Here is a 26,671-nt window from a genome sequence, read left to right as displayed (position 1 = left end):
AATATAATATACTGGAAGGCAAGAACTTGGAATGCAACCGAGAATCAACTACCCAGCAAAATTGAACATCTTCTTCTAAGGGAAAAGATGGACTTCCAATGAAACAGGGTAATTTCAAATGTTCCTGTTGAAATGGCCAGAGCTGCACAGAAAGTTTGCTCTCCAAGTACACGACTCAAGTGAAGCATAGAGAGGGTGGATGAGAAGGGTAAATTATGAGGGACTTAATGATGATGACCTGTAAGATGATACTGATAATACTCATATAAACCTTCTCATTTATTAGAGCAGTTAGAAGGAGCATATGTAGACAAGGCACAAGAGGGAGCTCAATCTGAAGATATATTGTAAAAAAGGAGTCAATGGTGAAAAGGAAATGTATTGGGAGAAAAGGAAAGGAGAAGTAGAATAGACTAAGATATTTCATGTAAAAGAGTCAAGAAATAGCTTTTGCAATGGTATGGAAGGGGGAAGGTGAGGGGGAATGAGGGACCCTTCATTCTCATCAGATAATGACTCAGAGAAGAAACAGCATACATACTCATTGGAAATCTAGAAGAAAAAGGAGAGAACAGGGGCAGGGATAGGGGAAGGGGGATGTGAGTGATAAAGGAGAGGGCAGATCATAGGAGAGGATAGTCAGATATAACATATTTTCTTTTTGGTGGCCTGTCTGGGACCATGGGGCTAGGTGATTGCTGGGTCTCTGGGGTGGGATGAAAGCTTGGCCCCAGGGCTGGTGCTCTATCTACTGCGTCACTCGGCTGCCCCACAGCACATTTTAGAAGAGAGAGTGAAAAGAAAGAGAAAATATAATAGACGGTAGTGGGGAGGAAGGGATGGAGGAAATTAACATCAGCAACAGCAACTGTGGAAAAATATGGAAGTAACGTCTCTGATAGACTTATGATAAAAAATGTGATCCGGTCCAGAGACAGAGCTGATTGTATCAGAACACAGACTGAAAATACATTTTTTTTTCTCTCTTTCACTTTATTTCTCATGAGGTTTTATTTTTTTGTGGGGGGGAGTATTGTGTTTACTCTTATAACAAGAATAGTTTAGTAATGCGTAAATAAATTAAAGAAAAATTTTAAAAAAAGATTTAATAGTAGGTATAATTTCTACACCACAGTTGAACACTGTCTATAAGATTCAGGATAATTAAAGAAGGTCCACAACTGTTTGGACAACAGTTGCTTGAAGCTCCTAGTGAATTGGGATTCCTGTTTTACATAACTTACGTTACTTACAAAATTTTGCTTTAACTATGACTATTGCAAATCAAAACAAGACCAAATTTCATTACTAAGATCAAACAAAAAAGTTGATATTAGTTCTGTTTTGCAAATCCTAAAAGCAATACTTCTCTATATAATTCCTTTTCACATAATTATTTTTAAGTTATTTCATTCTATTGCAAATAAATATTTCCAAGTAAAAATTTATAAATGGGCAATATGAAAACTGGCCGATACAACTGGTGCTTAATTTGTTTCAGTTCCCTCATTTAATAAATGCCACTACCCAAGTTCTGCTCAGACTTTTCTGTATCTGCATCCATAACTTTCCTATCTGTATTAAGTTTCCATAAATATGTATTATAACCATATTTTAGCCCATATCCCCACATCTGCTCTTTATAATACTGAGAATACAGGGAATATACTTTGCTTGTATGGAGAAAATGTTTTCTTTTAATGTTATTGCCTTCTGCTTTTCTTTTTCTATACTGTCCGTCATTTCTGTATATTTGTATTCCCAGCTGGTTGTTTTCATTTGTTTCTTGGGTGAGATTGCCATTGTAAATTCAAATTTTATTATGTCTTTTAATTTGTTTCTTTTTTTTTGTGAGATTGCCACTGCAAATTCAAATTTGTCTATTCTGCTAATTATTTGCATTTTGCCAATAATCCAGCTGCACTGGCCATAAATTCTGCTGTCACATTTCTTTTAAATTACTCAGGAATAATGTGGTATGGTTCCAAGTTCTACATAGAGTTAAAGAGGAAAAGGACCTATTTGTACAAGATTATTTATAGCAGCTCTTTTTGTGATGACTAAGAATTAGAAATTGAGGGGATGTCCATCAGTTGGAGAATGGTTGAACAAATTGTGATATAACTGTGATGAGATATTGTGCAATAAGAAATGAAGAGTAGGATGATTTCAGAAAAACCTGGAAAGACTTAAAGAAACTACTGCAGAGTGAAATGATCAGAATCAGAACAACACTGTAACAGATAAACAGCCATATAGTAAATTGCAGAACGGTCAATGATTTAGTTATTCTATGCAAACAATAATCCAAGACAATCTCAAAGGATTCATGATGAAAAATGCTATCTAGAGATGAAAAAAAAAGGTGGAGTCTGAATACAAACCAAAGTACACTATTTTTATCTTTCTTTCTCCTTTTTTTGGTTTGTTTTCTTCCAAAAAATGACTACTATGGAAATATGTTTTGCATGATTCCACAAGTATAACCTACATCAATTTGCTTATTATTTAAGGGGAGAGAGAGTAGAGGGAATTTTTTTTTAAATTTAAATATTAAAATTTATTTTTTCAAGTAAAGACAAAATATTATTTTTAAAAAAGAAAATATAAAGGGTTTTCAGCCTCACCAAATGATGAATCATTTCCCCTTGTTTTACAGTATTTATTCACAAAAACTAAAACACATTTACTAGATCTGGAAGTTAAATTTCCTTCAACTATCATGTCTTTCTTGTTGATTTATCTACTTAAGCTCATGGTCTTTTGAGTTTTCTTCTTCATGAGATCTTTGGTGTTTTCAGTCTTTTTTTTACTCCTTATTTTCCCCTTTTGTTCACTTTCCCGATTCCCTTCCATCTGATGATGGTTTCACTGAGGGATGGAGCTACAAGTGTCTCAGCCTCTTACTTCCTTTGGGCAATTCATATTTTACCAGCCTAAGTCTCTGTTCCAAGTGACAATTTGGAGTACAGAAATAGTCTGAGAGAGTTCTGTTCCCCTGCTCTCCTGCAGAGCTGTTCTGCAGCATACAATGTGCTAGCAGTACTGGCTCACAGGCCATTTTTGGAATCTCCAGCTCTCCAGGCACTGGAAGTGAAGGGGACTCAGGGTACAAGATTATCTTGGGTTGTAAGCCCATGGGGTGGGTTGGTTAGGGCAGCCCTGCTGTAAGCCTGTGAAGAAAGTGCTGAGTGGGTGTCAGTTAGGTGTGAATTCACAGTTTTTGTTTTCTGTGGATTCTTGGTGGATCTAGATCAAAGGTGTCAATCATGTGACCCTGACCCCCCAGTATTCCTGAATGCAGCCAAAATCAGGTTAATATGTAACTGGGAAATATTTAACCAACTAAAAAAAACAATAAAAAAATAGATAACGTTACATTTTAAATAAAGTCAATATGTTGTCTAATGATATTCTTACATATAGCTAAATGGTTTCTGTTTCTCTTTGAGTTTGGCACTACTGACGTAGACCATGGACAGAGTTGATACCACTTGGTTTCTGATTTGGAAAGCTCTGGAAAGTTTGGGAGGATCTAATCAAGTGCTCTCTCTTGTTGACCATGTTACCTGAAAGTCCACTTCCAGAGTACACAACTTTATAAATACTACTCTGAGCTCAAGTCTAACAACAACATGAAATTGGACAGAGAGTACAAAAGAATCTACTGCCTAATTCTTTAAATCTTTAACTTCCTATTTTTGATTACCCCATGGTTCAATGGTTCAAGTTGACCAGGGACAAATCTCACCACTAGCAAAATGAAAAGAAAAAGTAGCAGACTCATAGAATATGTTAATAAGAACTAAGAATATAAGTATAAGATCAGAGTTGGTATTTTCACAATCTCAGGCTGCTAAATATTTCTTAAGACGTCCCAAAAAGAAAAACAGAAAGCATACTGTAATAAGAATGCCAAGAAGTAATGCTCCATAAACAAACTTTGACACTCCATGCTTTCATCATAAAGATAAACACATGACAATGAAAAGCAGACCTGAGGTCAACATATTTTAGTTGGTAAAAGTATCAGCAGATGGTTTGAGATCTAGAAACAGTTGTTAGATTCCTGAACTCTGTCAGCAAGAAAGAATGTGGGAAACATGAAGGAGCTGGACAGAACAGGACTGTGGAGATCCCTCAGGCCACCCTTTCTCTTAACAGGGAGAGACACAGACACCAGAGGTTGAACATTGCTCACTGAACACATGCTAATACATGGCAAAGTTGAGCCATTCATCTAATTCCAAGTTAAATGTCCATTTTTCTTTGAGGTAAAATATGAGTATTTCTTACAATGTATCGAGATGAGTAGGAGCACTGGATTTCCTCCTTATTTTAAACATATAAAGGAAAATTTGAGTTCCAGGTATTCCCTCTGAAAGAATAAAAAGTACATATCTCTGTTTTCTCTTCTTCCTCTATGACCTTACTCTGGACTCCATACTGCCTACAGAATGAATATTCTACACTTTGATTAATGTCAATAAAAATAGAATATGAACTCCAAAACAAACTCTTTATTATTAAAAATAATAAACTTATGACACTTGAATTTTTAATTAGTTACTTAACTTACCTGTTGTATGAGATGCATACACTTGGAAGATTGTACTCCATACGCATTATTGACAATATGTGGAATATCATAATTAGCACAGATCACAGCCAGTTCTTCTAATCTATAATTATAAAAATACAATTTAGTGACAGTCATATGGTATACTGTAAAGTTTTGGCATTCCAAATAATACTTTGATTTACAGTATTCAGCTCTCATGTTTAATGTAGGAAAGTTCAATGACTGACACAAGTATCTCTCAAATATTAAAAGTCAATTTGTTATTTTATAGCAATAAATAAAGGACTTTTCAATTCAAGTAATATTATCAGGTGATAAAAGGCAGTACATATTTAGACAATTTTAACTTAACTAACATAATAAAGAAAAATTTTGACCCATGTCAAACTAGTGAAACATTTTAAAATTTCTACTTAATTGTTTATATTGACAAAAAAATAAGAGCTGAATTTTTATGACCAAGAAATCAAACTTATCAATTACAAATTAGATGTTTTAAACTTATCTTTATATGCTCATGTCCATTTTTTAAAGACTTTTTAGATAATTAGAATACTGAAGATACTTTAAAGGAGTGGCCCTTTCAACTCTAAATCTAAAATATTGTAATTGAGAGTTTTTGAAAATTCATTGTGAGACTATGATAACCTATGGAAAAAGTTTAAGTTTTAGAGCAAAACCTAGTAAGATACCCCTTTAGAGAACTAAAAACCATTTTTGATATCACTTGGAACCCTTATTAACTGTATGCACCTAAAATAGGCATCTCTTTTTTTTGCAAATGTGAAATATAAAAGAATATATAAAAACTGTATTTAAGCAGTTTTGGCAAAGATTAATGCAGATGCAGTATTCTTTGTTGTTACTGAAAATAATACAGTTTGGCAGGAGATTTAATGTTTATAAAGAGGGAACAGTATTAGATAAGACTGGAAATGCTACAAGATTAAAGAGTAACTTAAATGTCAGACAAAACAATGTGAAATCATTTTCATTATTGTGTAAATAATTTCTTTCTATAGTATGTGATACTTTTTAAAAAGTAAAAAAAGTGTATAATATCTGTAATTTCCCAATGACCTGCTCGAATTTCTGTTAAATGAAATAATTTCAGTATTAATTTTTAAAACAAAAAACCTATAAACAAATTTAAACACAACTGTTTCTCATATAATTATGGGGAAGTAGCCTTTAAACAGATTCTAAGTCTTAAAAACATACAAGTCATTTATTTTTAAGCTATAATAAAAACTGAATAAAAATAAAAATAGCTCCAATATTATCTCCTGGAAGTAGGGACTAAAACAATATAAAAATACTATTAAAGAATTAAGTGTACTTCAGACAACTTGAAGTAGATGTCCAGTTGCCATTTCATGAACTCACTGTTTGCAAAATGGAACACTATTTTTCCCTCCCCCATCTCCAACCTTCATTTTTTCTATAGAGAGCAATACCATCCTTTCAATTCTTCAGGCTCACAACCTAGAAGTCATCTTGAATGCCTCACTACCTCTCATCTCCCCATATCTAAACTGTTAGCAAGGACTATTGATGATTTCACCTCTGCCACATCTCTCAAATCCGTGCCCTTCTCTCCTTTGAAGCTGCTACCCCCTCTAGTGCAGGGCCTCATCACTGAACACATGGACTATCACAGTAGTCTGCTGGTGGGTCTGCCTAGATCAAATCTTTCCCCATTGTAATGCATCCTCCATTCAGCCCAATCACTGCCCTAAGCAATCAACTCCAATGTCTTCCTCTTGCCTCCTGGAGCAAATACAAAATGCTCTGTTAGGCATTCAAAGCCCTTCCTAACATAGCCCTGTCCTACCTTTCTAGTCTTCTTCATCTTAGTCCCAAGACAGGTTCTTCATTCAAGGACACTAGTGACCTGGCTGTTCCACAAACAAGATACTCTGTCTCTCAGTTCCAGGCTTTTTCTCTGGTGGAACCGTTTGCCAGGAATGTTCTACCTCCTTCTCTCCCAATAGCGACCTCTCAGACTTTCTTTATGTCACAACTAACATCTCACCTTCTATAAGAAGCCTTCCTTTCCCATCTCTCATTCAAGTGCCTTCCCTGTACTCATTATTTCTATATCTCCTATACATGGTTTGCTTTGTAATATTTGTTTGCACATTGTCTCATACCATTAGAGTGTAAACTCCTTTAGGTTAAGGACTGTCTTTTTTTTTTTGTATCCTCAGTATTTAGTATGGTGCTGGCATATAGTAGACACTTAATAAATGTTTATTGGTTGACTGAAGTTTAGAATAACATTCTCAGTTTGGTTAAAAAAAAAATTTCAGCCACAGCAATTTTTCAAGTCTGTCTCTATGCTGCAAGAGAGTCAAATTTGCATTGATGAAAAAGAAAATTCATAGCAACAAATTTTGGTCACTTGAAATACTTGAGTAATACTGAAAGAGAATTATAAAATTAGTTTATCAGTGGGAGACATTTCATGTTGGTCAAGTCCCTTACCATTCAATCTTGGGGATATAGGATATGGGAAAAAATATCACACAAAAGACAAAGGATAAAAAATAATACATTAGGAAGAAAGAATATTTCAAGGTTAATGAGACAATTCATTCTATACTCCCAAGTTAAAGCTTGTGTTTATTATAGTCACAATAAATGATGACATCCTGCTTTCTGATTTTCTTTCCAGATTTTATCAGAAAATATGCATGTATTCAACTGTGAGGATAAAAAAATATTAAGAGTAACAACCATAAAAATTATACCCATTTTTATTTGAATGTTTCACACCAAAAAAATTACAAATGCTTATTTTCTCCTATCAATAAAAATTACAATTCTTTTTTTTATAGTTTGATAAATGATTTTCAAGAGTTGTTGCAACTGAAAAATCCATCACCCAGTATCAATTTCTCATACAAAAGTCATAATACATATTCAAAACCTCTTCAGCAATACTGGTACAATCTTTCTAGAACCCAGAATAATTTACAGACTTAAGCAGAGACAACTATGTTGATTTTCCATGAGAATTCCATATGACAACAACAATAATAATAATAACAACTATAACAAAATTATATAGTTTACTATGTGTCAGACTCTATGCTAAGTACTTTACAATCATTATCTTATTTGATTCTCACAAGAACCCTAGGAGGTAAGTGCTATTAATTGACTTGCCCAGGGTCATGCTAGTAATATGTGTCTCAGGGCTCCTATCCACTGGAGCCACCTAGCTGTCTTATATTTCACTTTCAACAATACATGTGAGTTAAATGGCACTGGAAAGGAAGATAGCAATTTGCAGTGAAAATTGTGTGAAAATACCATTAACGGGGCAGCTATGTGTTGCAGCTATATAGACCTGAATTCAAACAGATTTGAAGGCCTCTGGCCTTAATTATTGCCTAGCTGTGTGACCTTGGGCAAGTCACTTAACTCCACTGCATTGCAAAAAAAAAAATACAACATTAAAGATGTCTATTAACAGGAAATGAGAAGGCCAGTACCATATGGAGAGGAAGGGATTACAGAAGGGAGAATCTCAGTCATATTTAGTTCCTGGCTCTCTCACCAGCAGCTCCTGTCAATTAGCCCAGTCATCTTGATTCTACTCCCACATTCCCTTCTCTACGCTGACAAATCTCCTCCCTGGGTCAGACCCTCTTCAGTTTTCACCTTGGCTTTCTTAGGAGCATCCTAATTGGTTTCCCTGTCTCCAGTCTCTCCCCATCCAATCTATCCCCCACACATCTGCCAGAGTGAATTTCCTGTAGCACAAGTTTGACCATATCACTCTCCTATTTTATAATAAACTCCTGCAAAAGGTTTCCTTTCACCTTCAAGATAAAATATGAAATCTGCTATTCAGCATCTAAAGTCCTTCACAGCCCATTTTCCAACCTATCTTTTCAGTCTTACTATCACTACCTTTTAAGGGTAGTGCTATGCTTCAATCATAATGCTTCTCCATCTCCATGCCTTTGCACAGGTTGATCTCTGTAGCTAGAATGTACTCTCTCCTTACCACCACCTCTTGGAATTCTTAGTGATTTTAAAGTCTGGCTCACAAATCACTTCCAATGGGAAACCTTTCCTGAAAATCTCTCCTGACCCCAATTCCTGGAGCCTCCACTGGCAAAATTACTTGACATTTATGTTGTGTGTGTGTATATATATATATATATATATATATATATATATATATATATATATTTTGTATAAATTTTAATTTACTAGAATTTCCACCCCAAGTTTACCTTATGTTTATATGATATATATTTTGTATATAATTAAAAAAAATGCACATTGTCTCCAATGAATATATGCTTCTTAAAGGCAAGAGCTGTAGCAATAAATTATATCATCATATCCTCATTACTCAGCAGAATGACTAACATATGATAGTGGTTTAATAAAAGATTTCTCTGATCAAACCAATGGAGGTAATATCCACAGTGATGAAATCATCAATTCATCTAAGTATATTATGCTTTATAGCAAGCATAACAATTCCTTCATAGTAAAATTGAGGATTATAAATATCATTAAAATGGAAAAACAGGTAACAGTACTAATATATTTATTGCCATCTCCCTTATCATTATTATGAAAAGGAGAGGCAACACATTGTAGTGGAAAAAGAACTAGACTTAGAAGATAGAAAGTAGACCTGGGTTCAAATTTTGCTTCTGAAATCTCTTGACTTTGGAAAAAATCAACTTACGCCTTCTGCCACAGTTTCTGGGATGATCATAATAGAAAGTTTATAAGGCTATGGTAAGGCTTCAACAGTAAATGTAAATCAAATGCCCTACAAATCTTCAAATGCTATATACATATTAATTCTTATCATCATTATTATTAGATTGGTGAAAAATTTGATTACCTATATTTTTTTAGTTAAGAAATGTTCATATAAAAATATCAAAAAGATTTGTAAAATGTCATAGGAGTTACTTATTTCTAACATTTCTAATTTTTTTAAGTATTCAAGCTACAAATAAAAAAATCTCTAATTTGAAATGTTAAAACAGCTAAATAAATATTATTATAAAGTAATTACACACATCTGCTCATAGAACTTTATAGCTTAGTCAGTCAACAAGGATTTCTTAAAAAAAAAAACTATCATATACCAGAACTGGCACAGGGGTATTGGGGATACAAGTACAAGCAAAAATAAAGACATCTCTGCTCTCAGCTCACATTCTAATATGGGAAGATAACATGTAAAAAGGAGCTGAAAAAGGAGAGGGGAAGGAGAAGGTACACACAATGTGGAATCTTGGAAAAGTTCATCAAGTCAGGAATAGGATGTAAGAGGAGTGAAGGATAGCTGGCCTCAGAATTTTTTCAAAATGGAGGTTTCAGGAAGAACTCAATGGGAAGAAGGGATCCCAGGGGCTGAGGAATCTTCCAGGGTAAAAAAGTGCAAGGGAGGAATCTTTCAGGGTAAGAAGGCAGCTGAAACATGGTGGTGAAGTCTGGAGAGTTTAGAATAGGCTGGAAGAAAACTCTTTTTCCTTTTCAAAAATATTTATTGTTTATTTTTAACATACTTTTCTTTTTTTTAATTTTGAGTTCCTCATCCAACCCTTCTGGAGAGCTATTTGGAACTATGCCCAAAGGGCAACAAAAATGTGCATACCCTTTGACCCAGCAATACCACTACTGGGTCTATACCCTGAAGAGATGAGGAAAAAGGGTAAAAACATTACTTGTACAAAAATATTTATAGCAGCCCTGTTTGTGGTGGCAAAGAATTGGAAATCCAGTAAACGTCCTTCAATTGGGGAATGGCTTAGCAAACTGTGGTATATGTATGTCATGGAACACTATTGTTCTATTAGAAACCAGGAGGGATGGGATTTCAGGGAAGCCTGGAGGGATTTGCATGAACTGATGGTGAGTGGGATGAGCAGAACCAGAAAAACACTGTACACCCCAACAGCAACATGGGAGTGATGTCCAACCTTGAAGGACTCGCTCATTCCATCAGTGCAACAATTGGGAACAAGTTTGGGCTGTCTGCAAAGGAGAGTGCCATCTGTATCCAGATAAGGAGCTGTGGAGTTTGAACAAAGTACAAGGACTATTCCCTTTAATTTGAAAAAAAAAAAGATATCTTATTGTCTGATCTGGTTACCTCTGAGAATTCTCTTCTCTTTAAGGATATGATTTCTCTCTCATCACACCCAATTTGGAGCAAGGTACAACATGGAAACAAAGTAGAGACTGATGGAGTGCTATCTGTGGGGTGGGGTGGGGGGAGGGAAGCAAGATAGGTCGAAAATTGTAAAACTCAATATCTTTAATAAAAAAAAAAGAAAAAAAATAAATTTTGAGTTCCGATTCTTTCCTTCCCTCTCACTTCTCCCTCATCCACTGACAAAGCAAACAACACAATAACAATTATATATATGAAATCATGCAAAAACATATTTCAATATTAGCCTTACTGCCCAAAAAAAGGTCAAAAAGAAAGGAAGCAAGAAAATTAGACTTTAATTTTGTACTTAGGAGTTCATTAGTTCTCTCTGGAGGTGGATGGCATTTTTCATCAAGAGTCCTTTGAAATTATCTTGAAACATTGAATGTTTATCAAAACAGCCAAGTATTTCAGGTTGATCATCTTTACAACACTGAAATTAATATGCACAATGATCTCCAGGTTCTTCTCACTTTCACTTTTCCTCTAATTTTTTTCTAAAATCTCCCTGGTCATTTCTTATACCACAAAAGTATTTCATCATAATCATATGGAACAACTTGTTCAGTTACCACCTGAATGATAAGCTACTCAATTTCTACCACAAAAAAGAGCTGCTTATTATAAATGTTTTTTGTCATTACAGGGCTTTTCCCTTGCATAGATTTAATAATGTATTGCTAGATCAAATATATTCACAGTTTTGTAATTCTTTGGGTATAGTTCCAGATCTCCAGAATGGATGGACCAGTTCACTATTTCCCCAAGAGTTCATAAGAATACCTAGTTTTGGGGTGGGTAGGTGGCGCAGTGGATCTAGCATCGGCCCTGGAGTCAGGGGTAGCTGAGTTCAAACCCAGCTTCAGACACTTAATAATTATCTAGCTGTGTGGCCTTCGGCAAGCCACTTAACCCCACTGCCTTGCAAAAACTAAAAACAAACAAACAAAAAACAACCTAGTTTCCTTCATCCCCTCTAATATTTGTCATTTCTCATAGATATGTTTTAATTTGTTGCTTTAATTTTCCTTTTTTCTAATCAACAGTAATTTAGTAAATTTTTTCATATCACTATAGGTAGCTTTGATTTTTTCTAAAGAATCCTGTTTATATCCTTTGACCATTTATCAATTGGAGAATGGTTCTTGTTTTTGAAAATTTGACTTAATTCCCTATATATCTGAAAAAATGAGGTCTTTATCAGAGAACTTGCTGTAAAATTTTAAAGACATTCATATTTTATAAATAATTACTCTATTGTCTATGTAGCTTTTAGCAAAATGTAGTTTCCCTTATCTCTTTCAATTAGGTTTATGCTTTTGCTTTCACTAAGATCATGATTACCACCCCTGTTCTCATCACTTCTGCTAAAATACAACAATCTGCTTCAGCCCATTTCAACTGTGTCTTTGTTTCAGGGGTGTCTCTTCTTCATAATGTTTTTGGATTCTAGTTTTCAATCCATTGTGCAATCTACTTCCATTCTATGAGAAGCTCATTCCAGTCACATTTTCTTCTACTTTTTCATTCATCTGTCTCTGTTTTATTGTTCTTGAAGTGCACTGGAATCATTAGCTTCCATTTTTCAGTTATGATCATTTGTCCAAGTCTAATTTTTAAGGAATTGTTTTGTTCAATGAGCTTTTTTGTACTTTATTTTCCATTTGATCAATTCTGCTTTTTAAGGAGTTCTTTGGTGGATTTTTGTGCCTCTTTTTCCATCTGGCCTAATTTGCCTTTTAAAAAAGTTTTTTTATTTATTTTTCCAACTACATTCAGAGGTAGTTTTCAGCAATCATTTTTTGCCAGGTTTTGTGTTTCACATTTTTTCTCCCTCCCTCCTTTCCCCTTCCCCCCAATAGAAAGTAATTTAATATAGGTTATACACGTATAACCAGGCTAAACATAGATCCAGATTACTCATGTTGTGAAAGAATAATCAAATCAAAACAGGAAAAAAACACTAGAGAGAAAAAAATCATAATACACATAAGACAGTTTTTAAAAATTGACAACAGTAAGCTTTTGTCTGCATTTAAACTATACAGTTCCTTCTCTGGATATGGATATTTTCCATCACAAGTCTTTTAGAACTATCTGTGATTATTGTACTGCTAAAATTATCAAGTCCATCATCACCCAAAGTTGCTATTAGTATGTACAATGTTCTCCTGGTTCTGTTCACTTCATTCAGCATCAGTCCATGCAGATCTTTCCAGGATATTCTCTCATGATTTTTTTAAAAAAAACAATAGAGTTCCATCACATCCCCTCTATTTCTAATTCTTTACCACCACAAAAAAAAAACCCTGCTATAAACATTTCTGTACAAGTGAGTTTTAACCCATTTTTGTGATCTCTTTGGAATATAAACCTAGTAGTTTTTGCTGGACCAAAGGGTATGCACAGTTTTATTGCCCTATGGATATAATTCCAAATTTGCTCCCCAGAAAGGTTGGATCAGTTCACAACTCCACCAACAATGCATTAGTGTCTGAGTTTTCCCACTTGATCATTTTCCTCTTTAGTCATATTGGTCAGTCTGATAAGTGTGAGGTGATACCTCAGAATTGTTTTAATTTGTATTCCTCTAATCAATAATAATTTAGAACATTTTTTTCATATGACTATAGATAGCTCTAATTTCTTCATGAGAACTGCCTTTCCAGATCTTGACCATTTACCAATTGGGGAATGCCTTCTATTCTTATAAATCTGACTCAGTGCCCTATAAATTTTAGAAATGAGTTCTTTGTCAGAAACACTAATTATAAAAATTCTTTCCCAATTTATTTAGTTCCTCTGATTCTTGCTTGTACTGGCTTTATTTAGGAAAAAAACTTTTCAGTTTAATGTAATCAAAATTATTCATTTTGCATTTTGAAATGTTCTCTATCTCTTCTTTAGTCATAAACTACTCCCCTTCCTGACAAATAAACTATTCCTTATTTACCTTTTATGTCTAAATCCTGAACTCATTTTGTCAAAAGTTTTTTCAGCATCTCTTGAAATAATAATATGATTTCTGTTGGGTATGGTCAATTATGCTGATAGTTTTCCTAATATAGAACTAATCCTGCATTCCTGGTATGAATTCTACTTGATCAAAGTATATCATCCTAGTGATAACTTGCTGTAATTGCTTAGCTAATATTTTATTTAAAAATTTTGCATTTCATTAAAGAAATTGATCTATAATTTTCTTTGTTTTGATGCTTCCTGATTTAGGTATCTGCAAAATATTGGTGTCACAGAAGAAATCTGATAGAACTCCACCTATTTTTATAGTTTATTTAGAATTGGAACTAATTGTTCCTTGAATGTTTGGTAGAAATCACTTGTGAATTCATCTGGTCCCGGAGATTTTTTCTTGGGGAGTTCATTGATGGTTTGATCAGTTTTTTTTTTCTGAGATGGATTATTTAAGTATGAGGGAAGCTTATATTTTTGTAAACATTCATTCATTTCACTTAGATTGTCAAATTTATTGGCATACAGTTGGGCAAAAGAGCTTCAAATCATTAATTTCATCCTCATTGGTGGTAAATTCATCTTTTTAATTTTTGATACTGGTAATTTGGTTTTCCTGCTTTTTTAAAAATCCAATTAATCAATTACCCAAAACCAAAAGTTTATTTTATTGGTTTTTCCATAAAACCAACTCCTAGTTTTATTACTTCAATAGTTGTTTTACTATCGATTTTATTAATCTCTTCTTTGATTTTCAGAATTTCTAATTTGGCATTTAATTGGGGGGTTTTAATTTGTTCTTTCTCTAGCTTTTTTAGTTGCATACCCAATTCAGTGATTTCCTCTTTCTCTATTTTATTTATGTAAGCAATTCCCCTAATAACAACTTTGGCTGTATCCCACAAGGTTTGGTATGTTGTCTCCTTATTGTCATTATCTTGGATGAAATTATTAACTATTTCTATGATTTATCATTTGATTTAATCTTTTAAATTATGTTATTTAGTCTAATTTTAAGTCTTTATCTCCATAGTCCTTTATTGCAGATGATTTTTATTGCATCATGATCTGAAAAAAAAGCATATATTCACTATTTCTGCCTTTCTGCATTTGATTATGAGGTTTTTATGCCCTAATACTTGGTCAATTTTTTTGTGAAGGTGCCATGTACCACAGAAAAAAAGATATATTCTTTTCTAACCCATTCAATTTTCTCCATAGCTAACTTTTCTAACATTCTATTCAACTCTTTAACTTCCTTCTTGTTTATTTTATGGTTAGATTTATTTAATTATGAGAGAGGGAGGTTGAGGTCCCGCACCAGTACAGTTCTACTATCTACATCTTCCTGTAACTATTTTGCTTCTCCTCTAAGAATCTGAATGCTATACCATTTGGTGCATACATACTTAGTACTGAAATTACTTCATTGTCTATAGTACATTTTAGGAAAATATAGTTTCCTTCTTTATCCCTTTTAAAGAGATCTATTTTTGCAATTGCTTTGCCTGAGAGAAGGACTAATCCCCCTGCTTTTTTCCACTTCATTTGAAACATAATATATGCTCCAGCTTTTTACCTTCACTCTGTGCGTATCTCTCTGCTTAAAATGTGTCTTGTAAGCAGCATATTGTAGGATTCTTGGGGGGTTTTTTTAGGTTTTTTTTTTTTGCAAGGCAAATGGGGTTAAGTGGCTTGCCCAAGGCCACACAGCTAGGTAATTATTAAGTGTCTGAGACCGGATTTGAACCCAGCTACTCCTGACTCCAAGGCCGGTGCTTTATCCACTACGCCACCTAGCCGCCCCCGGATTCTGGTTTTTAATCTACTCTGTTATCCACTTTTGTTTTGTGGAAGAGTTCATTCCATTCACATTCACAATTATAGTAATAACTCTTTATTACCCTCCATGCTACTTCCCCTCTGTTGGTACTTTTCCCCCTCCTTTTAACCTATCCCTCCTCACCAGTATTTTGCTCCTGAATAACGTCTCCCTCAATCTGCCTCCCCTCTATCAGCTATCCTCCCTTTTCTTCCCCTTTCTCTTTTTACCTTCTTCCTTTCCTCCTGTCTATCAGTCAGTTCTTCCCTCCCAGCCCCCTTTTTCTCCCTTCTAATACTTGAAGGAAAGATAAATTTCTAAATCTAATTGAGTGTATGTGTTATTCCTTCTTTGAACCAAATCTGATGAGTAAGATTCAAGTTGTTCTCATCCCTACCCTCCCTACTTTTCCCTCTAGTCTAAGAGGTCTTTTGCACTTCTTCATGCAATATAATTTACACTATTTTGGCTCTCCATTCCTCTCTTATTACAATCCTACTTTTTTTTAATGTCTTAATTTTTGTTAAATCATTTCATCAAAATCAATTTATGTCCATACCTTCAGCCTAAGTATACCCTCTCTAATAGCATTACAATTTTCAAAAGTTATGAGAATCTTCCTCTAGGGTAGGGATGTAACCATTTTAATCTTATTGAATAGTAGTTTTTTTCCCCCTGTTTACCTTTCCATGTATCTCTTCAATCTACCGTTTGAAGATCAAATTTTCTGTTCAGCTCTGATCTTTTCATCAGGAAAGTTTGAAAGTCACCTATTTCTTTTCCCCTGAAAGCATATGCTCAATTTTGCTGGGTAGTTGATTCTTGGTTGTAATCCAAGCTCCCTTGGCCTCTGGAATTTCATATTCCAGGCCCTTTGATCCTTTAATGCGGATGTAAGCAGGTCCTGTGTAATCCTGACTGTGGCTCTGCAGTATTTGAATTGCTTCTTTCTGGCTACTTGCAGGATTTTCTCCTTCTTCTGATAATTCTGGAATTTGGTAACAATAATCCTTAGTATTTTCATTTTGGGATCCCTTTCAGGAGGTGAATGACTATTTTACCCTCTGGTTCCAGGATATCAGGGCACTTTTCCTTGACAATTTCCTGAGGAATACTATCCAGGTTCTTTTTCAGGTAGTTCAATAATTCTTAAATTATCTCTCCTATATTTATTTTCCAGGTCAGTTGTTTTACCAGTTAGGCATTTTATATTTTCTTCTATTTTTTCATTTCTTATTATTTTGTTGAACTGATTCTTGGTGTCTCTTAGAGTCATTAGCTTCCACTAATCCGAACCTATTATTCAAGGAATTGTTTTCTTCAGTTAGTTTTTGCATTTCCTTTTCCATATGGTCAATTCTCTTTTTAAAGGAGTTATCTTTTTCTATTTGTCCAACTGCATTTTTGAAGGAATTATTTTCTTTTTTCATTTTTTTGTCCAAATTTTAAGGGATTTATTTTCTTCTGTCATTTTTTGTCACAAGATATTAATTTTCTCTTGCAATTCTTTTCTCAATTTTTCCATTTGATTTTAAAAATCCTTTCTGGGTTCTTCCAAGAAATCTTTCTGGGCTGATGACCAATTCACATTCTCCTTCTAAGTTTCACACATAGTATTCCTTCTACTCTTCTTTTCTGAGTAAGTGTTTTGCCCATTCTTATCTCCAAGGTAACTTTCAATAGACTCTGCTTTTCTCTGATGTTTTCTTATTAATTTTGGGAATTGTTACTGGACCTCATCCCAAAGTTCTTGTGTTGGGTAGGGCCTCCCTCACAGACCTTCATGGTGTTAAGAACCCCAGAGGCTTGCTCACTGGCCTGGGCTGTCAATTCTAGAAATTCCAGAGTATTGCTCAGGGAAGGACCAATAAGGAATGCCAGAGGCTCTCTCTGAATCCTCAGTGCTGGGCAGGTCAACCACCCTGACCCACTGGAAAAGTGAGAACACCTGGGGCTGTCTCTGGGCTCTCTATGCCAAGAATGTCAGGCACTTCCTGCTGGGAATACCCGGCTCATTGTCCAACTCAGGCCATCCAGACCAGTCGCATGGGCTGAATGGGAATCCTGGGCACCTAGGCTGAAGCTCTCTCCCAGCCTGCCCACCATGCAGCCAACCCAAGTCCAAATTGTGAAAGCCTGTGCTGGAGATCTCCAGAGTCAAGGATCTCAGGTTAGCCCCCACCTCTCCCAACCATCCAAGACAAGACTGGGTTTCTTTTCTCTTTCCTGGGTACACTCACACCCTTCCCCATGACAGACCTTGCTGGGAGATGATCCACTCTGTTCTTTTATGGATTCTGTAACTCTAAAATCTGTCAGGAGCTTGATTAATATCATTTCTGAGGGAAATCCAGTAGACTTAACAAAGTTCCCGCCTTCTCTCTATCAAGTCCCTTGATCTGCTTTTCTTCAGTAAATTGTTGTGCTTCTTTCACCATTGGGTCAACTGTTTTTTCCTCAATTTTCTTTTACTACTACTATTATCTCTTTCTTTAACTCTTTCCAGGAATTCTTGCTGGTCTTGGGTCCAATTAGCATTTTTCTCTGAGACTTTACTTATATTTCTATTAACATAGTGATTGTCTTCTAAGTTTGTTGGGGTCTTCCCTGACATCTTTGTAGTTTTTTATGGTTAAGTTCCTTTTTGTTGATCACTTATTTTCCTAGTTTATTTCTTCATTTGAATGGTAGGGTTGTGGAAGCACTATCCCAAGCTATAGGCTTTTCTGTGCAGCTATTTTCTAAGTAAGTTCTGAGAGTCTACAAGTTTCTAGTGCTTCCAAGGTGGTGGTATCCCGGGAGAGCTGTGGTAACTGATCTGTCCTCTGATATTTACCCAGGAAGGGCCCCTGTTCCCTGAAGCTGCAAATGCTTGTGCTTTTATTGGCCCTAAACAGTGACCCAGCTGCTTCCTTGTGACATTTTACAATTTCTCCTATCTGACCTGAACTGAAACCCAGGACAGCTTGTGGGCATCAGAGTTGCCAATTAGCCCAGACTGTACCCAGTACCTGCAAAGGCTCCTCTACGCTCTCTTTCTGACCAGTTGCCTGCCCCACCCCAACATCTCTGGACGAAGGACTCCCTAAAGTTGTCGTGGTTGCCTACAAGACCGACTGCTGGGGCTCCTGACACTCTGCAGGCCTGTGCTCATACCAGTGTTAAAAACCTCCTTTGCATCCATCTTAAACCATCTTAGGCTGGGAAAAAATGTCTCCCTTTGACCTTCTGTTGCTTCTATTACATCAAAATTCTGTTTGAGGAATTATTTTAAAATTGTTTAGCAGAAAGTTTGGGGAGAGTTTAGCTGCATCCTGAATTGTATTTCACCATCCTGATTCCAGAAGAGGTTTTCAAATATATTTTCTCATGAGGTACACAAAGCAAGTAGTGTTTGCCTAATTTTACAGATGATAAAACTAGGTTTAAGGAATGACTAGAGACTTGTTCAGGGTCACAGAATTAGTAAACAGTGATGTCAGAATGTGATCTTTTCTCTAGCTTTGTCCAGTACTTTGAGTATGCCTACTGAAAGCAAAGCTTTATAACCTATAAACATAATTCCTATGCTCTTGAAAACAGCTAGGTCTATTACCATGAACAGGTTTTATTTACCTTTTTATAGCAGTCCTCTTAAAAACTGTTTGTGTTGTAATGAAAATTAACATGCATTCATTATTGCTAAATTATATGATATCTCTGAGTTTAAACCAAACTAAGTCTCCCAAAGCTGTGGAGAAAGAAAAAAGTCACTGTATTTCTTTAAAATGTATTAACACAACCATTTTAAGTGCTAAAATAAAGTTTAGAAAGTAGAGGAAATGTCTTTAAAATTGGAAATAATGAAGATCAGTAAAAACAGTGCAGTTGGAAATAGTACAGCTCAACTCTTTCTTACAATTACTTCAACAAAGATTGAGAAAGGTAACAAAACTTAAGTTGTGATCAGGAAATCTGAGAAGAAACACAGGAGAGTGAGGCCTAGATGATGGGGAAAAGACAGAGATTTGCCTGCGTTCTCCCAAAAACCCCCTGCAAACAATTTTAAATTATGACTCAAAACAAATTCTAGAGTGGCAGAACCCACAAAAGGACAGGGTGGAACGATTTTCCAACCCAAGAAACTTAGAAGGTCAGCAGGAAAGATCTACTACAATGGAGAGAGAATAGACCACAGGTAAATACAAGATGTACCCTAGAAGTTGACCTTGGGGCAGATGAAATCAGTGGTAGCAGTGGCAGCTTCCAGACCTTTCATCCCACAGAGGGTAAAAGGGTCAATCAATTGGTCAGAAGGAAATTACAGGGGTGCCTTTACTGGCACAAGAAGCAGAACTATTATTACATTGCCAATTCTTGGGTTGGCAGTCCTGGATCTCATGGTCCTCCAAGGACGAGTACTAGCTCGACAGAGTCTGTGGTTGCAAGAGCAGGAAACTTCATCACAATTTCAGTGTGGAAAAGAGTGTGCTTGCTCACAGACCAGAACACAGGTCAAGTGAGTAAGAAACATCCTCTCTCACCTAAGAAGAACCTAAAAGTTACAGGTCCCCAAAATTATATCTGAAAACAACTGCACAAGAAGTTCAGGACAATGCTCCTCTCCACTCTGGAAGCAGAGCACCACCTTAGCAAAGAGTTAAAAATTAAAAAAACAGGCTGGAAAAATGAGCAAACAGGAGGAAAAGATCCTGACTGGAGAAAGTTATTATGGTGTCAGTGAAGAAAGAAGACAAATTCAGAAGACAAAAACATCTAGTCTCAAAAACAAACAGGTCATAGAAGAGCTCAAAAATAACAAGTAAATAAGGTAGAGGAAAAATAGGAAGAGAAATGAGAATAATGGAAGCAAATCATGAAAAGAGTGAACAACTTGGTAAAGGAGGCACCAAAAAATGCTTAAGAAAATACACCTTAAAAAAACCAGAATAGCAAACAAAAATTCAATGAAGGGGCAGCTAGGTGGTGCAGTAGACAGAACACCTGTCCTGGAGTCAAAAGGACCTGAGTTCAAATTCAGCCTCAGATACATAATACCTAGCTGTGTGACCTTAGGCAAGTCACTTAACCCCATTGCCATGCAAAAAAAAATACCCCAAAAACATAAAGAAGAGAAGAATGCCTTTCAGGATTGACCAAGTTAAAAAGGTACAAAAATTCACTGAAGATAAAAATCTCCTTTAAAAAGTTGAATTGGTCAAATGGAAAAAGAAGTACAAAAGCTCAATGAAGAAAATAATTCCTTAAAAATTAGAACAGGCAAGTGGAAGTTAATGAATACAAAGAACAAAAACAATCAAACAGATTTAAAAATCAGAAGAAAATGTGAATTATTTCACTGAAAAAAGTGACCTAGAAAACAGATTCAGGAGAGATCATTTACAGATTATTTCACTGTTTGAAAATCATAAAGAAAAAAGATAAATTCTTTCAAAAAATTATCAAAGAAAAAAATGCCCTGATATTCTAGAACCAGAGAGTAAAACAGAAATTGAAAGAATACATTAATCATCTTCTGAGAAAAATCCCAAACTGAAAACTTGCAGGAATATTATGGCCAAATTTCAAAACTGCCATGTTAAGAAGAAAATACTATAAGTAATCAAAAAAGAAACAATTCAAATATCGTGAACCACAGTCAAGATTACCAAGATGTAGCACATTAAAAGATCAGAAGGATTGGAATATGATATACCAGAGGGTAAAGGAGCTAGGATTACAACCAAGAATGACCTAGTTAGCAAAACTGAGTATAACCTTTTAGGGAAAAAAAAGAGATTCAATGACAGAGAAAACTTTCAAGCAATTCTGATGAAAAGACCAAAGCTGAATAGAAAATCTGATGTTCAAATAGAAGATTCAAGAGAAGCATGGAAAGATAAATCATAACAGAATCAATAAGGTTAAACTATTTACATTCCTACATGGAAAAATGATATAACTCCTAAGAACTTTCTCATTAGAATAGTTAGAATGAATATAGATAGACTGAGGACACAAGTGTAAGTTGAATATGATGGAATAATTATCTAAAAAAATAAAATAAAGGAGGGAAAAAGGAATGCCCTAGGAGAATGAGAAAGAGAAAAAAAATAGGACAAATTATGTAACGTAAGAGATACAAAAAAGCTTATATAGTAGAGGGAAAGATAAGGAACATGGGGGTGGGGGGAGAGGAAAGCATGTGAATTCACCTTACTCTCATAAAAACTGGTTCAAAGAGGGAATAATGGACAGACTCAATTGAGTAGAGAAATCCATCTTATCCTACAGGAAAGCAGAAAAAGTACTGGGGGTAGAGAAGGCAGAAGACAGTTGGCAGGAAAGGTAGATTGGGGGAGTCAAAACACTTTTGCAAGTGGACGGGGTGAAAGGAGAGAGTATAAGATAAATGGGGGGAACAGGATTAAGGAAAATACATGGTAATAACTTTAGAAAAAATTTGCAACAAGTTTTTCTGATAAAAACCTTATTTCTCAAATACATAGAAAACTGAGTCAAAATTATAGATAAATGGTCAAAGGATATGAATTGGTCATTTTCAGATAAAGTAATAAAAACTTTGAAAAAATGCTCTAAATCACTACTGATTAGAGAAATGCAAATTAAAACAACTCTCAAAATAACCCTTCACATCTATTAAATTGACTAATAAGACAGAAAAGAAAAATGACACTATTGGAAAGAATGAGGGAAAGTTGAGACACTAATGCAATGCTGGTAAAGTGGTAAACTAATTCAACCATTCCATTGAGTGATTTAGAACTATGCTCAAAGGTCTATAAAAACAATGCATAATTCCCTTTGACTAAGCAAAACCACTATCAGGTCTGTATTCCAAAGAGATTAAAAAAAAAATTAGAAAAAGCACCTCTTTGTGCAAAAATATTTATAGCAGCTTTTTGGGGGGTGACAAAGATTTGGAAATTGAGGAGATACCCATCAATTGGGGGATGAATCAGTAAGTTATGGGATGTGTTACAAGAAATGATGAGGGGTGGCGCAGTAGATAAAGCACCAGCCCTGGAGTCAGGAGTACCTGGGTTCAAATCCGGTCTAAGACACTTAATAATTACCTAGCTGTGTGGCCTTGAGCAAGCCACTTAACCCCAACTGCCTTGCAAAAAAAAAAAAAAAAATGATGAGGGTGGCTAAGGTGGCACAGTGGATAGAGCACCGGCCCTGGAGTCAGGAGTACCTGAGTTCAAATCAGGCCTCAGACACTTAATAATTACCTAGCTATATGGCCTTGAGAAGTCACTTAACACTGCTGCCTTGGGTTCAAATCCGGTCTCAGACACTTAATAATTACCAAGCTGTGTGGCCTTGGGCAAACCACTTAATCCCATTGCCTTGAAAAAGCTAAAATAAATAAATAAATAGATAGATAGATAGACAGACAGACAGACAGACAGACAGATAGATAGATAAAATGATGAGCAGCTTTCTGTAGTGGCAAAGAATTGGACATTTAGGTGATGTCCATCAATTGGGGAATGACTGAACATGTTATGGTACATGAATATGATTGAGTTCTGTAAGAAATCATGAGTGGATTGATTTCAGAAAAGTCTGGAAAGTCTTATATGAACTGATGCTGAGTGAAATGAGCAGAACAGAAGAACATTGTACCTACTGATAGCAACATTGTGAGATGATCAACTATGATAGATGCAGTTCCCCTCAGCAGTTCAGATGCTAGGGATAATCCTTAAAGAACTGTTTTTAGAAAATGCCATTCAAATTCAGAGGAAAAAAATATGGACTCTGAATGTAGAGCAAATGTTCATTTTTTTTAACTTTCTTTTACATTTTTTCTTTCTCATGATTTTTTTCCCCCTTTAGTTCTCATTCTTTCAAAACATGACTAAAATGGAAATATATTAAACACAATATATATGTATATATAAATATATATTTATTTATATATGGTATATTTATATTATATATATTAGGTATAACCTAATATGTATATGTAGATATATATATATATATATATATAGGTATAACCTAAATCAGATTGCTTAATGTTTCAGATTAAAGCATACTTTATTTTTCTTAGGTTTTGTCTGTTTCTTTCACAACATGACTAACAAGGAAATGTTTTACATAAGTGCATATCTACAACCTATATTAGATAGCTTACTGTCTCAGGGAGGGGATAGGGAAGAAAGGGAAGGAGAGAATTTGGAACACACAAAATTTTAAAAAATGAATGTTAAAACTGTTTTTTACATGTAATTGGGAAAAAATAAAATTTTAAAGAAAAAAGAAATTATCCTGGGGGGCAGCTAGGTGGCACAGTGGATACAGCACTGGCCCTGGAGTCAGGAATACCTGAGTTCAAATCCGGCCTCAGACACTTAATAATTACCTAGCTATATGGCCTTGGGAAGTCACTTAACCCTGCTGCCTTGCAAAAAAAAAAAAAAAAGACATTATCCCTCTCTTCAAGTGGCCTATAATCCAACAGCATGGCTATTACACAAATAACTCTAATAGCAGAAAAAAGTAAGCAACAAAAGAGAGGAACAAACACTGTACCTAAGATTTGACAGACAGATAATATTTCTATATGCAGAGATTCAGGAGGTAGGTATTCTATACAGAAGAGATGAATTGAGAAGGTACTTAGGTTAAAATGTTGGGCAAAGAATGAATAATCCATTTTTGGCTAAAAGTAAGAATGCATGCCTCTCCAAGCTACATTACTGATCCATCCTCCAAAATTTTTTCTACCTTACCATAGAAACTTTTAAACCTAAAAGTCCACTCTGTCTCTCTCCTGTAATCACATTAGGCCCATGTCTGTGACCTTTCCCTCTGAAGTACTGGTTCTTCCCAGAACTAGCACTTTAAGAAGGAAGTCTGAGCCAACCAAGTTTTTATTCATTAATTCTTCCTACTTTCTTTACCATGCTACCCCTTGACCCATTCTCTAACCTGTCCCCACCTTTTAGTTATTTTTTATGTTATCTCCTCCCATTAGAATGCAAGCTCCTCGAAGGCAAGGATTTTTCTTTCCTGACATTCATGTTCCCAGTGCTTTTTAGTGTCTGACATATAATAATACCTTAATAAATGCTTTTTTTTTACTTGGGGGGAAAAAACCCCAAGTAAATACAATGAGTTGTTACAATCATTAGACTGAAAATTCCTTGAGGGTCAGGACTATCTTTTGTGTCCTTTTGTATCCCCAGTTTAACCCAGTGCCTGGAACCTGGTAGGTACCTGTTGCTTAGTGATTGATTGAGCCCCATGTCTGACTATCCCAAGACAGTACAGGAAGACAGAGAGAGGTCTGAAGATATGGAGATCAAGGTCAAGTCAGAAAGGTATCTCATGAAGCCAGGACACCCAGGGACTGAGTTGGGCCTTCAGCCATGCCCTAGGCTCAATCATGAAGGGGTCACCAAGGATCCGACAGGGCCTGGTCCAAGTCTGTGCAGGGATCAAAACAGGAGTTTTCAGGCAGCTCAGTCATGCAGACCCCAGACTGGACTGAAATCAAGTGTGGACTGAGAAGCAGTCCTGTGGCTAGGGGCGGTCAAATTGTGGAAGCCTCACAAAACAAGAAGCAGTCTAAGCTGAGGCTATTATGGGGCTAGGAACGGGGTAAAAAAGAGAGACACCAAGCAGAGGTGCACAGATTCAGCAGTCCCAACCTTGGTCTTAGAAAAGGAGTCCTATCAAATTCCTTCTAAGATATAAATACTATATTGATACTCAAGTCAGAAGAGTGGAAAGAGAGAAAGAAAACTATAGACTGATATAGCTAAAGAATATTGGCATGAAAATTCTAAGTAAAATACTAGCAAAGAGTCTACAAAAATACAACACAGAGATTATGCACTGTGACTAGGATGGATTTATTCCAGAAATAAAGGGTTTGTTTAATATTAGGAAAACTATTAATAAAACAGACCATATTAATGAGAACAATAAACATCAATATTACTATATCAATAAGTACAGAAAAAGCTCTTGGCAAGATACAATTCCCATTTCTATTTAAAAAATATATAAGCCTGGAAAACAAAGGAATAAATAGATCTTTTCTTAATGATAAATATCTATTCAAAACTTAGAGCCAATATTTTATGTCATAAGGATTAACTAAAGAATTTTTCAATAAAATCAGGGGTAAAGCAAGAATGCCAAGTATCACTCTTGGAAAAGGTGTTAAAAATGCTAGCTTTAGTTGTAAGAAAAAAAATTAAGGAAAGAAGTACTGGCCAGAAGAAAAAAAACAATCGATCTTTGCAGATGATATAATGGTTTACTTAGAAAAACCTAGGGTCATCTAAAAAATTAAATGAAATTATAACAGTGAGGTTGTAAAATATAAAATTAACACATATAAATCATTAGCATTTTTCCTCTAACATCAATAAAACCCAAAACAGAAAGATAGAGAAATTCCATTTGAAATAAAATAAAATCCTTATAAGTCAATCTACCTAGACAAAATATGGGAACTACATGAATACTATTATAAAATACTTTTTTTACAAAATTAAAGATAGATAGACCTAAATAATGAAAGAAATATTTACTGTTCATGGGTAGGTTGACCCAATATGACAAAAATTCCAATACTATCTAAATTAATTTACTTATTCCAGTGCCATACTAATCAAACTACCAAAGAATTAATTCACTAGAGAGAGAAAAAAAATAACAGAATTCCTCAAAAGAAACAAAGGATCAAGAATCTCAATGGAGGGGCATCTAAGGTGGCACAGCAGATAGAACACCACCAGCCCTTGAGTCAGGAGGACTCAGACAATTAATAATTTCCTAGTTGTGTGAGCTTGGGCAAATCACTTAACCCCATTGCCTTAAATAAATAAAAAAAAATTTTTAAAAAGAAATCCCAATGGAAATAATGAAAAAAGTAAGAAACAGAGGCCTAGCAATACCAGCTCTCAAATTATATTTACAAAACAATAATCATCAAAATAATTTGGCACTAGAATTAGAGACGGTTCAATTCTACAGATTAAGTATACCTTTGTACAGAAGCAAATGAACAAACTGACCTAGTGTTTGATGATCCAAAGACCCCCAGCTACTGATTCTAACAACTATCTAA

The 26,671-nt window shown here is 35.1% G+C and overlaps 1 protein-coding gene across 2 annotated transcripts in view; it reads right to left on the bottom strand.

The window, feature by feature from the left end:
• The window catches only part of SEPSECS (Sep (O-phosphoserine) tRNA:Sec (selenocysteine) tRNA synthase), an 80,941-nt gene that overhangs the window by 32,284 nt on the left and 21,986 nt on the right, over window positions 1-26,671 (bottom strand). For both annotated transcript variants that reach the window (XM_074229690.1, XM_074229691.1), the window contains exon 6: window positions 4,580-4,682. In XM_074229690.1, the coding sequence (XP_074085791.1) occupies window positions 4,580-4,682 (103 nt within the window). The remainder of the gene's footprint in view (window positions 1-4,579; window positions 4,683-26,671) is intronic.

The sequence above is a fragment of the Macrotis lagotis genome, chromosome 3 (genome assembly GCF_037893015.1).
Source record: "Macrotis lagotis isolate mMagLag1 chromosome 3, bilby.v1.9.chrom.fasta, whole genome shotgun sequence".
Taxonomy (NCBI): Eukaryota; Metazoa; Chordata; class Mammalia; order Peramelemorphia; family Peramelidae; genus Macrotis; species Macrotis lagotis.
Note: the sequence above shows the minus strand (reverse complement) of the source record. Positions and strands in the feature narration are given on the sequence as shown.